General features: G+C 39.0%; 1 protein-coding gene across 6 annotated transcripts in view; it reads left to right on the top strand.

Annotated features, from left to right (window-relative positions):
* Positions 1 to 15,649, top strand: part of pcbp4 (poly(rC) binding protein 4) — a 113,824-nt gene that overhangs the window by 83,623 nt on the left and 14,552 nt on the right. For 4 of the 6 annotated variants that reach the window (XM_067416292.1, XM_067416296.1, XM_067416293.1 and 1 more), the window contains exons 6-9: positions 2,074 to 2,205; positions 4,492 to 4,620; positions 5,774 to 5,848; positions 10,914 to 10,985. In XM_067416292.1, coding sequence (XP_067272393.1) covers positions 2,074 to 2,205; positions 4,492 to 4,620; positions 5,774 to 5,848; positions 10,914 to 10,985 — 408 coding nt within the window. The remainder of the gene's footprint in view (positions 1 to 2,073; positions 2,206 to 4,491; positions 4,621 to 5,773; positions 5,849 to 10,913; positions 10,986 to 15,649) is intronic. The other 2 variants (XM_067416294.1, XM_067416297.1) reach the window with 1 other exon arrangement.

The following is a 15,649-nucleotide window of genomic DNA, read 5'->3' as shown; positions in this document are numbered from 1 at the left end:
CTGTCAAATCAAGATGCGCTTATTGACTAGGTTTAAATGTAGCCCACCTTGCAAATAAGTCACACCTTGATAGAGACAAGTGTGGATGACAGGAGGGTAAATATCATTTAATTTGGTCATAAAAATCAATGAGTGTCTTCAACGGCGGTGCAACTGTGTTCAGCCGGCTATAACCTTTTGTTAGCGGGGACATCGATCTGCAAACTCTGAATAGAGAAATTGATTAAAGTGGCTTTGGTAAAGAACGTTTCATCAGATTGCAATCAAAAGCCACGAAGGGTCAGCGGTGCACAATGGCATTTTCAAACCTTGGAAGAAAGAATGTACGTTAACGATCCTTGTACATTATGAAGGCATCCTTAACTCATGGTGTGCATTGAATCCCGTTGAAGTACGCCAGGCTCAATGCTAAGGAGTTTTTTTCTACGGGTCAGGCCAGTGGTTAAAATCGTTCTTTCCATTAAATTTTTTTTACAGGCCCCCAAAAAAGTAATAAATAAATAGAATAAAATAGTTGCATTGTTTTTGACCTATGTGCCTTTGTATTATAATAAATAAGAGGGTGACACCATGTTAGATACCAGTGAAATGTCACAATTCTCAGCTCCAATTTTGATAATGCAGCGAAAATGTAAAAGAAAAAGGAAAAAAAGAAAGTTGTTTAATAAACAGTACTTTGAGTTTTTATCAGGCGGGTCTAACAATAGTATTTAGGTACAGAAATTGAATAAAGTAATCAAATGTAAAATAACTGCATAAATTAAATGTAGAATAATCTTTCTACAATTAAGGGTGTGTTCACACTTGTACTTCGGTTGGTTGTTTTTTGGTCCTGTACAAAAAAAAGAAAGAAAATAATGCATTTAGTCCCGGTTTCAGCATTGTGTCCTTTCAGCATTCTGTCCTTTTTAGGGTCGCATCTTGGGACACCGTGTCCCGTTTTTGGTTCGTTTGGATGTCTTTGGTCCTTGTTTGTGATCATGTCGAAATACACCCACCTTCTCAGGAGTTTCGGTCCACTTGTTTGTTGCGCACCAGGGCTCGGTCGTTAGCGTTCACACACATTTAAATGAACCGCACTAACATTTGCACCAGGGTTTGTTTTAATTCAATCAAACCTGACAAGTGTGAACATACCATAAAAGCTGATGAACATTAAAGGGATGGTTCCCCCCAAAATAATTTTGTCATCATTTACTCACCCTCAGGTTGTTCCAAACCTGTATGATTATTATTACTATTATTTTTGATGAACACTAAAGAAGATATTTGGAAAAAAAATTGTAACAAAGCAGATAGAGCAACCATTCACTACCATAGTATTTTCCCTCTACTATGGAAGTCAATGGCTGCTCTATCTGCTTGGTTACAAACATTCCTAATATCTTCTTTTGTCTTCATCAGAACAAAGAAACTCATACAGGTTTGGAACAACCTGAGGGTGAGTAAATGATGACAGCATTTTCATTTTTGGCTTAACTATCCCTTTAAGAACATAGACAGCAGCAGGTATATTAGGCTGCTGTCACTTTAAGATTGAATGCACAATTGGGACACCATTGATCCCGTCAGTTGTCCTGAGCCTCTTTCACGCTGGCCCAAAGACATCAGGTAGTCTTTATTGTTGATCCCAAAGTATATTGCCTCCTGTTTTCAACCAAATCTCTTAACTCTTACCTGAACTAGGTAACACATAACAGGTGCTAGTTTACAGTAAAATATTAGATACAGCGAAACAGCTGGCAGCACCCATTTTGAGGCTAATATTGCACCTTTGATCCCTTCTGGAAAATCCAGGTTAAGGCGGTAGCAGCAGTCTTGGTAGAAGAAGCATATCACATGGCCAGTTCCTCTGGGAGTAATCTGGGGTTTAGTCTCTTGTTCAGAGGGGAATAATGGTGATAGATCATGGATCACTGCTTGCAGGTCCAAACCTGAAATGTTCCATTTACCCAGATCTTCACCCATGGTTCTAAATCAACCTGAATCACATTTGCTCTTTTGAAAGATCCTATAAAGGCCACACCACAACTTTCAGTTAACACGTCACCCATTCTATGTTTGGCCCTCAAGGACTTGGCTGCTCTTGTGGCGAATGGCACAGTCACCAGTAAGCCTCCAGTCACGCTGCGGCTGGTCATCCCGGCCAGCCAGTGCGGTTCCCTCATCGGCAAGGGCGGCTCCAAAATCAAAGAGATAAGAGAGGTGAGTGCTTTTCCATATCCCTGTCTTTCTTCTCTCTGCCCCAGGACGTCCATGTTAGGACTGCTTGCGCTGTTGCATATTTCATGGGTTTGGATGCCAGTAAAAGCCCATTTATTTTACATTTATGGTCTCTGGGCTGTCAAGATGGTATGAGGTAATGGTGAATGGTCTGTCACGCTATATTTGGAGTGTTCCGTAATGCAGTTGCAGGGGGTGTGGGTATGGGGAAGGTTGTTGGAGTTAGGGGAATATCAAGTGCGTTGAACTAATCAAAGCAAGAGAGTACGTTTTAAAATGGGGCATGTTAGGGTGGTTGTTAGAGGCTTTCAAGTCAGCAGCACCAAGGAAACAGTGGAGCTCAACATTTTAGCCATTTCCTCTCGTTCATGGAGCTTGGTTACGCAATTATTTGGCCGCATTTACACTCCAGGTCCTGATGGCCAGTTCCGATTAGTTGACTATATCCGATTATTCCCTTATTTGCATGCATATTACTAGGATATTGGCTGTTTATTAGTACTTATAAAGCACATATTAATTCTTATTCTACATGAGCTACATGGGCTTAAAGGGATAGTTCACCCAAAAATGAAAATTAGCCCATGAATTACACACCTTCAAGTCCTCCTAGGTGTATATGACATTCTTCTTTCAGACGAATACAATAAGAGTTAAATATAATAATAATAAAAAAAAGTCCTGGCTAATCCAAGCTTTATAATGGCAGGGATTGTTTTTGTATGGTTTTTGAAGTCCATAAAAAAGCATCTGTCCATCGACTAACGTGCTCCACACGGCTCTGGGTGGTTAATAAATGGATTAATAGAAAAATATCCATATGTAAAACATTAAAAAGTAAAGTTTCGGCCGATCACCTTCCGTATTCAGTTTATAGAAAAAGTGTTGAAAGTGCCTCTGCAGTTCAAAGGTTTACACGACCAGTTATGCTTGTCAGAGGTCGCATACACATCTTGAACTCAGAGAAGGCACTTTCAACACTTTTCCACATAAGGCGATTGGCCAAAACTTTAATTAAAACAGTTTTAAATATGATTTGTTTTTCTTACACAAATGCAAAAATTTGCTTCAGAAGGCCTTTATTAACCACCCGGAGCCGTGTGGAGCACGTTATTTAATTATATATATATATATATATATATATATATATATATATAACTCCACTTTTTTTCTGAAAGATGTCGTCATATACACCTAGGATGACATGAGGGTGTGTAAATCATGGGCTAATTTTCATTTTTGGGTGAACTATCTCTTTAATCCTTCCCAATACCTAAATTTAAAAGCTACAAATACTACCATACTAAATATTAATATTAGTCAATTTTTGAATAAAAGACGTTTTATTTTTGAAGGCAAAAGTTGAATAAAAGACGTTCCCTATACTAAAGTGTTACCCTTAAATCTTCTTTTAAAAGTGGCCTATATCCGATATCTGCATTTACACTATTCACTTGGCAAAAAAAAACAAGATAGACGTACTGACCCGGAAAATATTAGGCCAAAAAAACGGAGTGATTTGCAATGGACGAAATGACAACACCAATCCGCTCCAAGGTCAGCAAAACATTGAGTTGAGCCTTTGATTAAAGAGACTTGTAATCATGGTTGTTGTCCACACGAGTTGACATCATTCCCCACTGCCACTTTTTTAATGGCGTACGACTCGCATTAACAGAATTATCCGATCTTTCCTCTTATATGGCAGATGCAAATGCACGTATCCAGTTCATATCAGAATTATTTCCACATATGAATGAGGCCTGAAACTGATCGGAGAATATCGCAATCCATGTGCTTTTTCCTGCTTACATGTTCGTGGGTCATATCCGATCTGTGCAACATGGGACGAGAAATTCGGAATTGGGTCACCATGTAACGCAAATCCAGCCTTAGAATCAAGTTTTTCCCCCCTACCTGACTATTGTATCTGTATGCGTATGTTTTAATCTAGCAGTACTTTGGGTAAACAATTGTTAGAAGTTAAAATCTTCAAAAACAAAGATCAATCTTATTGATGTAAAGTTAAGAGTTTGTATAAGTCCTCATTTATAGTACATAGGGATGTCCAAACCTGCTCCTAAAGGATCACCAACCCTAAATAAAGACTCCTGAACTTAAACATGCTAATCAAGGTCTTCAGGATTACTCGAAACTTTCAGACAGGTGTGTGGGAGATAAAATCTGCATGAAGCTTTCCTTCCAGGAGCAAGATTGGACACCTGACCTATGTAAAGCAGTGTACTAATGATCTGTTCTTCCTGGCAGAAAACAGGGGCTCAGGTACAGGTGGCAGGAGATCTGCTCCCTAACTCCACAGAGAGAGGCGTGACGATATCTGGCAGTCAGGACGCCATCATCCAGTGCGTCAAGCTCATCTGCACTGTAATACTGGAGGTAATTTGACTCCGAGCAAATCCATTTGGCTTCATTAACACGTTTTTTATGCATGCATTAGTCTTGAAAAACTGTTGTGGATGACTATTGTGTGATATTCTTAATCTGCAAGACTTCAAAGGCGCCTGTACTTCAAAGACGGCATACTGGTTTTCAGTTAAAGCTTTAGTGGCATTGAAGAGAGTGGGTAGCCTAAACAGATATTTTTATTGCTTTTTGCAGCTGTCAAAGATTTTCGATCTAACTAACTGCACGTTAAAAATCATTACAGTAATGATTATTGAATGTGTTCTCTCAGATCTCCCACAGCATGAAATGCATTTCCTCTCAAATGGTTTTCTTTTGCACATAAATGGTTCAGAAAAAAAAGCGTTTTTGTTCAGTGGGATTGTTCCGCATCGTTCTGTTTCATTTTTAATGGACCGGATGAGGGGCAGATTGTTGACTGCTACACTTCCCGTTTTAGGAATCCTCAAATGTCTGCCCGCTCCAGGATGCAAATTATGCAAAGTCACCCAATGAATATTTAAAAAGATTCTTTTTGTTTGGTTGAGCAAGCGTGGGGGATGTGCCTCGCTGGGTTTTCATCCCTTTAGCTTTATTCTGACCTCTTGTATTTTGGCATTTTAATCAAATGACCTCGTATGAGCAGATATAGTTAGTTAACTGTATAGTTATCTGTTTTTTGTGTGTGTAAGATGTGTTGTAAGATGTTCTTCAGGTCCAACACCTTGTCTTAAAGGGCCGAGAGTGATTTAACAGCCATGATTTTAATATTTTTTGAAGTTATAATCTGGGTTTGAACACCAGGCTCGTAGAGTACATCAGTAACACTCCATTTTCTGCATTGCACGTTTTCCATCCGAGGATATCATGAGCAAGCATTAATAGCATTCTGAAATAATATGGCCAAATGACTTCCTATGAGAGGATAATGGTATGCTTTTAAGTGATCTGATGAAGAGCTGATCAATATATGTTGCATTTGTGCACCGTGTCAGCATTTCCAGTTATTAAGATAATATGCCCAAATGACTGCAAATGCCTTAGGTAAGAGAGCCACTGCCGAATCAGCCGAGAGTGGTTGGATACTATAAGTGAATCCGTAAGGTCCTGAGTTAAAGTTAATGATTGATTTATTTTATGTTTGCAGTCTCCTCCAAAGGGTGCTACAATTCCGTACCGCCCCAGTCCTGCTCCAGGTGCAGTTCTTCTTGCTGGAAATCAGGTAAAATACAAATCAGCATGGCAAAACGTGGTTCATTCATGAGCAATACAAAGTATCCCACTTTTCTTATTATTAAAAAAAAAAAAAGAAGGAAAACCTAAAGGTGCATTACAAAAGATTTTTTTTATAAAAATGTGAAATTATCAAAAATTTATTTGAGCAAGTACATAGTAAAAATCTGTGTTCGAAACGATCTCCTTGCCCCGATTCACAATGATTCTGATGATAATAATAATATATAACTTGAACTGTCAGGTCAGATTTAGCAGGAAATCATTTGTCTTTGTGTGGTTATCGCGTTAATACATTTATTTTAAAACAACAATGGAAGACTCAAATACCCAAAAGATATTATTTATGTAAATGTCGACATTCGCTGTGATAAAATGAGCGCTAAAGGGAGCATTCTTTGATCGCTTTCTATATATAATTTAATCTTAGTTTAAATATATGCTTATATTCTACCAAGAGAAATAATGTGCAGTTGACCGTTCGATCACTGGCTCGATTTGCTGATGTATAAACAGCAATAAGTGATTTTGAGACAAACAACGTCTGACTGTACATGTACATGTCAGGCATTGAAATTAACAGTTATTTGTATGCTGTGGCATGTCTTACAGCGAGTCTTTTTGCAAAGCCTGCTACAAAATTGTGACCGATTTACCAAAGAATCCAAAGTGAATGTACCGAACAAGCAAATAATGCTCTACTGAGGCTCTGTTTACACCTGGTATTGGGATTTTGGTTGATTGGATCATAATTGGACGACGATAAATACAGGTGCAAACAGGGTCTAAGACATTTTGAGCATTTTGAGTCCACTTTCAGAGATAGTTGAAGACACATTTGACCGCATTGCTTTCGTAGTGTAAACGCAGTGTTTTGAGCTATCTTTTTCTTTCCACTTTCAACCACTTCTGAGGGAGGGTCTATGGACAGGTAAATGTAGGTGTTCTTTCAATCTAATGGACAAAATAATGGACAAGAACGCGAAAAGAGACAATGGAAAAAACGCATTGTGGTCGAATCCATTTGAACAGCCAAACAAAAAAACCTCTATGAAGTCTACTCTCTGCCTACTGACCTAATGCTAGACAGAAAGGATTTAAGTTTGGTTTAAAGACGAAATATGTACCAAGCACAATGTTCTCTCTCCATTCCTGATTTCTAACACACACTCACAGCGTTCGGCTGGTCTTGCGGCTGTCAAGAGCAGAAACGAAAGCTGCTGATCTTCGTGTTTTTCCGTCATCTCGTTTTGCGTTCATATGTAAATTGCGTGAGCTTATTTTGTCCATTAGATTGAAAGATCTGAAAAAGACATACGTTTACCCACGATAGACCCTCCCCTCAAATAAATCAGGACAGAAGTGGTTGAAAGTGGACAAAAGTGATGGACAGCAAGGTTTAAAGAGGAATGTGGCCCTCACCTACTTGTAATCCGATCAACCTTAACTCATCTTAATACCAGGTGTAAGCAGGACCTGAGCCGTTCATAAATAAGCACTTTCCTAGCATTAGGATCCTTTGGAAGACAAAATAATTTTTAGTCCAGTGTCCTGTATTCCTCTTCTCTCCTCGTCATCTCACTAACGCTCCAGTGGGCGGGGCCAAAGACGTGAGGGCAAAGTGGGCGTTGACTTTCTTCTGCAGAGGCGGTCCTTTAATGCCGTAATGTGACAAAATCCTTCAACTGCTCAAAGGCAAATCTTCTGTAGTGCACCCTTAGTAAGCGTTAAAGGGTTAGTTCACCCAAAAAAATGTTATTCAGTTTTTAATTATGTCGTTCCAAACCCGTATGACCGTCGTTTATCTTCAGAGCACAACTTAAGATATGTTTGATGAAATTGGCAAGCTTTCTGACCCTTCATAAATAGCAATTTAATTACCACTTTCAACGTCCAGAAAGGTAGTAAAGACACCGTTAAAACAGTCCATGTGACTCCAGTGGTTCAACCTTAATTTTATGAAGTGACAAAAAATATTTGTTTGCGCAAAAAACAAACACAAATAACGACTTTACTTCAGCAATGCCTTCTCACCTGTGATGTAAACAGTGCAACACTTCCAAGTTCCACGGCAGAACGGCGGCTCACCATTGGCCAGCTCCTGCGTCAGCGTCACACACATGCATTATGGTGCTCACGTGAAAAGCGTCGGCCAGTGGTAAGCCGGCATTCTGCCGTAGTGCTTCGAAAGCGCTGCACTGCATTTACTACGTCAACAGCGTAGGAGACTGACACAGATGAGAAGAAATTGTTAAATAATTGTTTTTTTTTTTTTTTTTTTTTTTGAGGGAGGGGGGAGGGGTTCACACAAAAAGTATTCTTGTCGCTTCAAAACATTAAGGTTGAACCACTGGGGTCACATGGGCTATTTTATCAATGTCTTTACTACCTTTCTGGGCCTTAAAACTCGCAATTAAATTGTTGTCTATGAAGGGTCAGAGTGTGCTTGGATTTCCTCAGAAATATTTTAATTTGTGTTCCAAATGTTTTACGGGTTTAGACCGACATGAAGGTGAGGAATTAATGAGAGTTTTCATTTTTGGATGAGCTAACCCCTTATAGGAATAGTTCACTCAAAAAAAACAAAAAAAACTTTTTTCATAATATACTCACCCTCATGTAGTTTCAAACCTATATTACTTTTTCCATCTGTGGAATAGTTGAAATTTTTAATATCCCAGAGCTTCTTTTTTTCCCAGAGTAATGAAAGTGAATAGGTTGTCAAGCTACAAAACGACAAACCAATTACAAAAGTGGTCCACAAATCGTGTACTATATTCCAAGCCAAATTCAATTTTAGGGGCGAAACTATATTCCTTCAAGGCCTTGTTCTCGCTGCACACAAATCTGATTTGTTTTTCAAATCCAGTCTTCGGGACTGACTGACGTTTTGCAAGGAATGAAATTGGAATCTATTTGTTCAGACAGTGTAGTCAATGTCTGCTACTGCTACATCACTTGTGACAGTCATGACGTAGGTGTCATCATGATGCCAAGATAGTGCTTCTTCTACAGAAGAAATTAGCACGTTGCTATTGTGGATGTCTATTATGGATTCTCACTGGTGTAGAGGCATTATTTTAACAAGTATGAATGATACTTGTTAAATTATACTGAATGAAACAAAACAAAACAAAAAAGATTTTTGATGCCTATGTGAACAAGGCCTAATTGTCTCAAATATAATGAATGGGATTATATAATGGGGTTGAGCAGATCCAAAAAAACATAGCCCACCTGTAAATATACACAGAAAATACTTTATATTCATTTGATTCTTAATATAGTAGAGTTTCATAAAGCCATACTCACAGCATGCTGCCACTATTTCCTTTAATAAAACCAGTCTGTCTATCAATGAAGGGGGTTGGTGGGGGCAGTCTGTGTTTATGAAATATTTCTGAAGCGTGTTTGTTGTGTGGGCTACTATTAATGTCATGGAGTGAATCATGTAAACTAAGTATTGCAAACATGTATAAAGGCATCTAGTTCAGTTCCATGTGTTAGTTTATGAGCTTATAAATGTGTCATGGTTAAGTTTAAACCTGATTCTGCAAAAAAACTCAATAAACCTTATTCAGTGTGAATGGCATATGTAATTAAATGCAAACGAAAGCGAGGCTGAGAGATGGAAGTATATTCAATATGTCATATGTGTAAAACAAGCTGAACAAATTTGTGTGTAAATGCGGCTACACGTTATTTGAAGGTGTCCTTGTTACACTGTGATTATACATTTAAAGGGATAGAGCACCTAAAAATGGAAATGACCCTGTGATTTATTCACCCTCAAGTCATCCTAGTTGTATATGGCGTTCTTCTTTCAGACAAATACAGTCGGTAGTAATATTAAAAAATGTCCTTTATAATGGCAGTGAATGGCAGACCAAAATTTCAAGCCCAAAATAGTGGAAAGCGGAAGACGTTCTTCTTTCAGACAAATACAGTCGGGAGTAATGTTAAAAAATGTCCTTTATAATGGCGGAAGCTAGATATTTTACTTTATAACGTGTTAAATATGGATATTTTTCTCAAACAAACCCATCGATTCCCTTCAAAAGGCCTTTATTAACCCCCTGGAGTCGTGTGGAGCACGTTTATAATGGATGGATGGGCTTCAGATTTTGGGCTGCCATTTATAAAGCTTGTACGAGTCAGGACCTTTGTTTAATACAAGTAATATTTTATTCGTCTGAAAGAAGAACGTCACCTAGGATTGCTTAAGGGTGCATAAATCATGGGGTAATTTTCATTTTTGGGTGATCTATCCTTTTACATATTAGTTTACAACATGCACTTATGACATGTTAGAGTTTGGTTTAGGGTTAGTTGCATGCAATTGTGCATAATCTACATATTACTATTGTAAGTACATGCAATGTGTTACAAGTGTAAAATAAGTGTTACCAACTATTCCTAACTAGGCTGTCAGATTTAATTGAACAGCAATTGTAACAAACCGTGCTTCCATCCCTCACAGCCATGTTTTCATCCCTATCAAATGAAGTATGCTGTCTACCAGGACTAAGGGCTATTGTTTCACTCTTTAATCTATCGTTTTGCCTGTTATTCACTTCACGTAATTTTCTAACATGTCTCCAGAAGAGAGTAGAGAGGCCGTTATGTTTATTCATGTTGACACGGCTATTCATTATCAACACTACTATGCATGAATAACAGTAGCATTAAGATCAATCAGGCTCATGAATATTCCTCACCATTAAAAGCGCTTTGGAGTCATTCGCCAATGTAATTAATCGCAGTGGTTGAAACTTTGACGTGCTTACTTATGATACATCGCCTGTTTGATATATTTATATGTGTCTGTCATAAAAAGAGCAAGATTAATGTCTAATAATGAAATTAATGTCCATTGATTCATATCAGAGAATATATTTTCCCCCCCTTATTAACCCTTTTCTGTCTGTTTTAAATCACGCTTGGTAATTGCCGCTGATGTACATGCGGAATATGCATATTCGTAAAGACTAATGAGTAATGACATGCGAATGAAGCCTTGGTTTGTGTCTCTGTCCCCTATTTGCCTTTTTAAGGTTTTCGAAACGTCAGAGTTTGCGTCTCACCCGCTTTTCTCAGTGGCTCAGGGAGGGCTGGATCTGCAACAAGTGAGTATTATTTATCCATGACGGATAATATAGGGAGCCATGCTTCCCACTCTTTCTTTATTTGCCTCTTTCGCTCCCTGCATGGAGACGGGACTCCTGTTCCCTTCTGTCCTTCCTCTTGCCGCATGTTGCAGCCAGTGTCCTCCCCACTTGAGCAAGGGAGCGAGACTATACAGAAATTACTGTTTTTAAAGTCTACATCTACATGAGGTTCCCTTCGGGCATGGCTTTACTTTATTTTTGCTGAGAATTGTGTTTAGACTTGATTTCGTAAGGTTGTGTAAACTTTATAGGTATCAGGTAAACGGTTTCCCCCAAGGCTATGTCTTCGGCAATTATAAATTGCAATTATAAAATGTAAGATTTGGTATTTAAAGGGATAGTTCATCCAAAAAGGAAAGTCATGTTATAAATTCTCACCCTCATGTCGTACCAAAACCTGTAAGACTTTCGTTTATCTTCAGAACACAAATTAAAGGAATACGCCAATCTCCAGGTCTGGCGGTAGCACTTTTAGCATAGCTTAGCATAGATCATTGAATCTGATTAGACCGTTAGCATAAACCAGCTCATGACCAGCTAATGTCCAGCATTAGCCACCTACAATAGGCCTAATTTAACACTAATATCAGCAGAGTAGTCTGTATTCTTGGTATCCTACAAACCAGCTTCAGTTCAGAATTATTTTGCAGAAATAGGACCCTATTCTCTGGCTAAATATTTTAGAACCATCGCCTTATTGTTTCCATGGCGTCACGTCATGCTTCTCACATGACACACAGCAGTCACAATAGCGCTGTCTGACAGCTTAGCTATATCGGTTTTATTTCCTGTTTTTTGCCGTTTTTTATTCAAAATATTCACAAACTTGTTACCTATCTCATATTCTGATTTTAAAATGTGTCTTAGTGAATGTGTTTTGCCATTTAAATTCATTTTTTTTTCATTTCGGCACTGAAATGAGGAACTGAAATCTGCGTCCTGATTCGGTCCGGTTACATATCGGTTATATAGCACCGGTTTTCAGTACCCAACCCTACAGTGAACACCACGACCAACGAATACAACGTGAACCACATAGGAGACTGGAACCGGCCAGAATGAAATGGTTGAATAAAGTCGTTATTTTTGTTTGTTTTTTGTGCACAAAAAGTACAGATTTAACAATGTCTTGACTACCTTTCTGGACCTTGAAAGTGTTCATTAAATTGCTGTCTATGGAGGAGTCAGAGAGCTATCAGATTTCATCAGAAATATCTTCATTTGTGTTCTGAAGATGAACGAAGCTCTTATGGTTTTGGAATTAATGACATTTTTTTATTTTTTGGTAAGCTATCCCTTTAAGAAATAGTTTGTTTAATACATTTTTACACAGCTCTTGTCCATGCAATGATAGCCTCTCCCTTCAAACACCATATAAGGTGGCCATATGATGTGCATGCTATAAAAAAACTAACAACAATTTTTTGAGTGAGGATTTTACTGAAATGTAAAATGTCTTGATTTTTCATCTCACTTCCCAAGTTTGTAAACAACTTGGCTTTGAAGAGTGTAATTTACAGGGCAGAAAAAATATCACACTTTTAGAGGTGTTTATCACTGACGTTTCTGTTAGGAATAAACATCTATTCTTGATGTTTTACAGTTACAGGATTTTCTGCCGATGTGGGAAGTTTATTTGAGGACACTATGATGGTGTGAATGACTGTTAATCTCTCGACTTAATGTTGAGGTCTTTTGGGCAGACGATTATCAGTGTATATGCGCATGTTTTACTATGAAGATTAGCAGGAACAGTCGATAGCATCAGCCATCCTCAGTTAAACATACTGATGAAAGACTGTTTATCATGGCCTAGAGACACGAAATATCAAGGCCAAAACTGTTAAGCGCATGTTAAAGGAATATATCCTCAAAAATGATCATTGGAAATCTACGGTTTTCTTTCTTCTGGGAAACCCAAAAGATGATGTTTAGCAGAATGCTGCTTTTATGCTCTCAAATCTTTGTTTAAAATTTGTTTAAGAACCAGTGACAATTGTTGTGTTTTTTTGTTAGCATTACATATACAATATGCCAATTTTGAATATGCAGATGCTTGAGATTGAGAGCTATGGCAGAAAACATTTTCATCATCCTGTGTGTTTTTGAGAGTGAAATTAACGAAGACAGAGTTTTCATTTTTGGGTGAACTATTCCTTTAACTGTCAGCCTCCTCTGACTAATGCTGATGTGAAGGCGAAAAAGAGGAACCATGTGACCTTCCAAAACACACACACACACACACACACGCACGCACACACTACCTCGAGAGCAGTAAGGACGAGGTGTCAGGCCCGAGCAGTGACATTCTCTTAAACGAGCGGAGATAAATGCTGTCTGCCAGGAGACGGGACTGACAACATCACCACGGCTCTCGCTAATGAAGGCCCCACGTACGTGTGTGTGTGTGTGTGTGTGCATAAGGATTATGCAGCGTTAAGTGGCTCAGCCAGGCGATTAATGCTTTTCTACATTATTTACGAGCGTTCTGAGCTCAGAGAACAGGCAGGGAAGAAATAATAAGGCAATGACTGAAATTATGGAAGCTCCGCCTCCTTTTTTGCTACCTTAAGTCCTTCCCCCGTATATGCACATGCATGTTGCCAAGCATCTGAAAGCACTGTGTTACATATTAAATTAATAGTTTGCCCCCCTAAAAAGTTTTTTTTTTATTATTATTATTGTTCTGAGACTAACATTTCTTAACTCTAAAGGTTTGTTCACACAAAGAACGATAACTATAAAGAAAACTATATTAGCGTCAACACCAGCGGAAAATATACTTCTGTTTATTATAAGCCCGTGCTTGTTTGCCGCTTTAAATGCTCAAGCTCGTTACAGTAGGATGGAGTCTGATTGGCTTACTGTTGAAAAAAACGCATATGCTGACTAGCTATGTTTTGAAGCATGGTAGCTGGTTTGAGCTGGTTCTGAGATGGAGCTAGTTTCTTAGAACCAGGTCATGACCAGCATAAACCAACTCATGATCAGCTCATGACCAGCATAAACCAGCTCATGACCAGCTAATGACCAGCATAAACCAGCTCATGACCAGCATAAACCAGCTCATGATCAGCTCATGACCAGCATAAACCAGCTCATGACCAGCATAAACCAACTCATGACCAGCATAAACCAGCTCATGATCAGCTCATGACCAGCATAAACCAGCTCATGACCAGCTAATGACCAGCATAAACCAGCTCATGACCAGCATAAACCAGCTCATGATCAGCATAAACCAGCTCATGACCAGAATAAACCAACTCATGATCAGCTCATGACCAGCATAAACCAGCTCATGATCAGCTAATGACCAGGATAAACCAACTCATGACCAGCATAAACCAGCTCATAATCAGCATAAACCAGTTCATGACCAGCATAAACCAGCTCATGACCAGCATAAACCAACTCATGACCAGCATAAACCAGCTCATGACCATCTTAAACCAACTCATAACCAGCTCATGACCATCTTAAATCAGTTCATGACCAGCTAATGACCAGCATAAACCAACTCATGAACAGCTAATGATCAGCATAAACCAGCTCATGACCAGCATAAACCAGCTGGTTCAGTTGATTTATGCTGGTCATGAGCTGATCATGAGTTGGTTTATGCTGGTCATGAGCTGGTTTATGCTGATCATTAGCTGATCATGAGTTGGTTTATGCTGGTTGGCTTATTAGCTCATGACCAGCTAATGATCAGCATACACCAGCTCATGACCAGCATAAACCAGCCCATTACCAGCATAAACCAGCTAATGACCAGCTTAAACCAGCTCATGACCAGCATAAACCAGCTGGTTCAGTTGATTTATGCTGGTCATGAGCTGATCATGAGTTGGTTTATGCTGGTCATGAGCTGGTTTATGCTGATCATTAGCTGATCATGAGTTGGTTTATGCTGGTTGGTTTATTAGCTCATGACCAGCTAATGATCAGCATACACCAGCTCATGACCAGCATAAACCAGCCCATTACAAGCATAAACCAGCTCATGACCAGCTAAAACCAGCTCATGACCAGCATAAACCATCTTATGACCAGCATAAACCAGCTCATGACCAGTATACACCAGCTCATGACCAGCATAAACCAGCCCATTACCAGCATAAACCAGCTAATGACCAGCTTAAACCAGCTCATGACCAGCATAAACCATCTTATGACCAGCATAAACCAGCTCATGACCATCTTAGACCAGCGTAAACCAGCTCATGACCAGCATAAACCATCTAATGACCAGCATAAACCATCTCATGACCAGCTAATGACCAACATATACCAGCTAATTACCAGCATATACCAGCCCATTACCAGCATAAACCAGCTCATGACCAGCTAATGACCAGCTTAAACCAGCTCATGACCAGCATAAACCATCTTATGACCAGCATAAACCAGCTCATGACCAGCATAAACCAGCTCATGACCAGCATAAACCAGCTCATGACCAGCATAAACCAGCTCATGACCATCTTAGACCAGCGTAAACCAGCTCATGACCAGCATAAACCATCTCATGACCAGCTAATGACCAGCATAAACCATCTCATGACCAGCTAATGACCAACATATATCAGCTAATTACCACCATATACCAGCTCATGGCC

Source organism: Pseudorasbora parva, chromosome 14, assembly GCF_024679245.1.
Source record: "Pseudorasbora parva isolate DD20220531a chromosome 14, ASM2467924v1, whole genome shotgun sequence".
Taxonomy (NCBI): Eukaryota; Metazoa; Chordata; class Actinopteri; order Cypriniformes; family Gobionidae; genus Pseudorasbora; species Pseudorasbora parva.
This window is presented reverse-complemented; position numbering and strand designations above follow the sequence as displayed.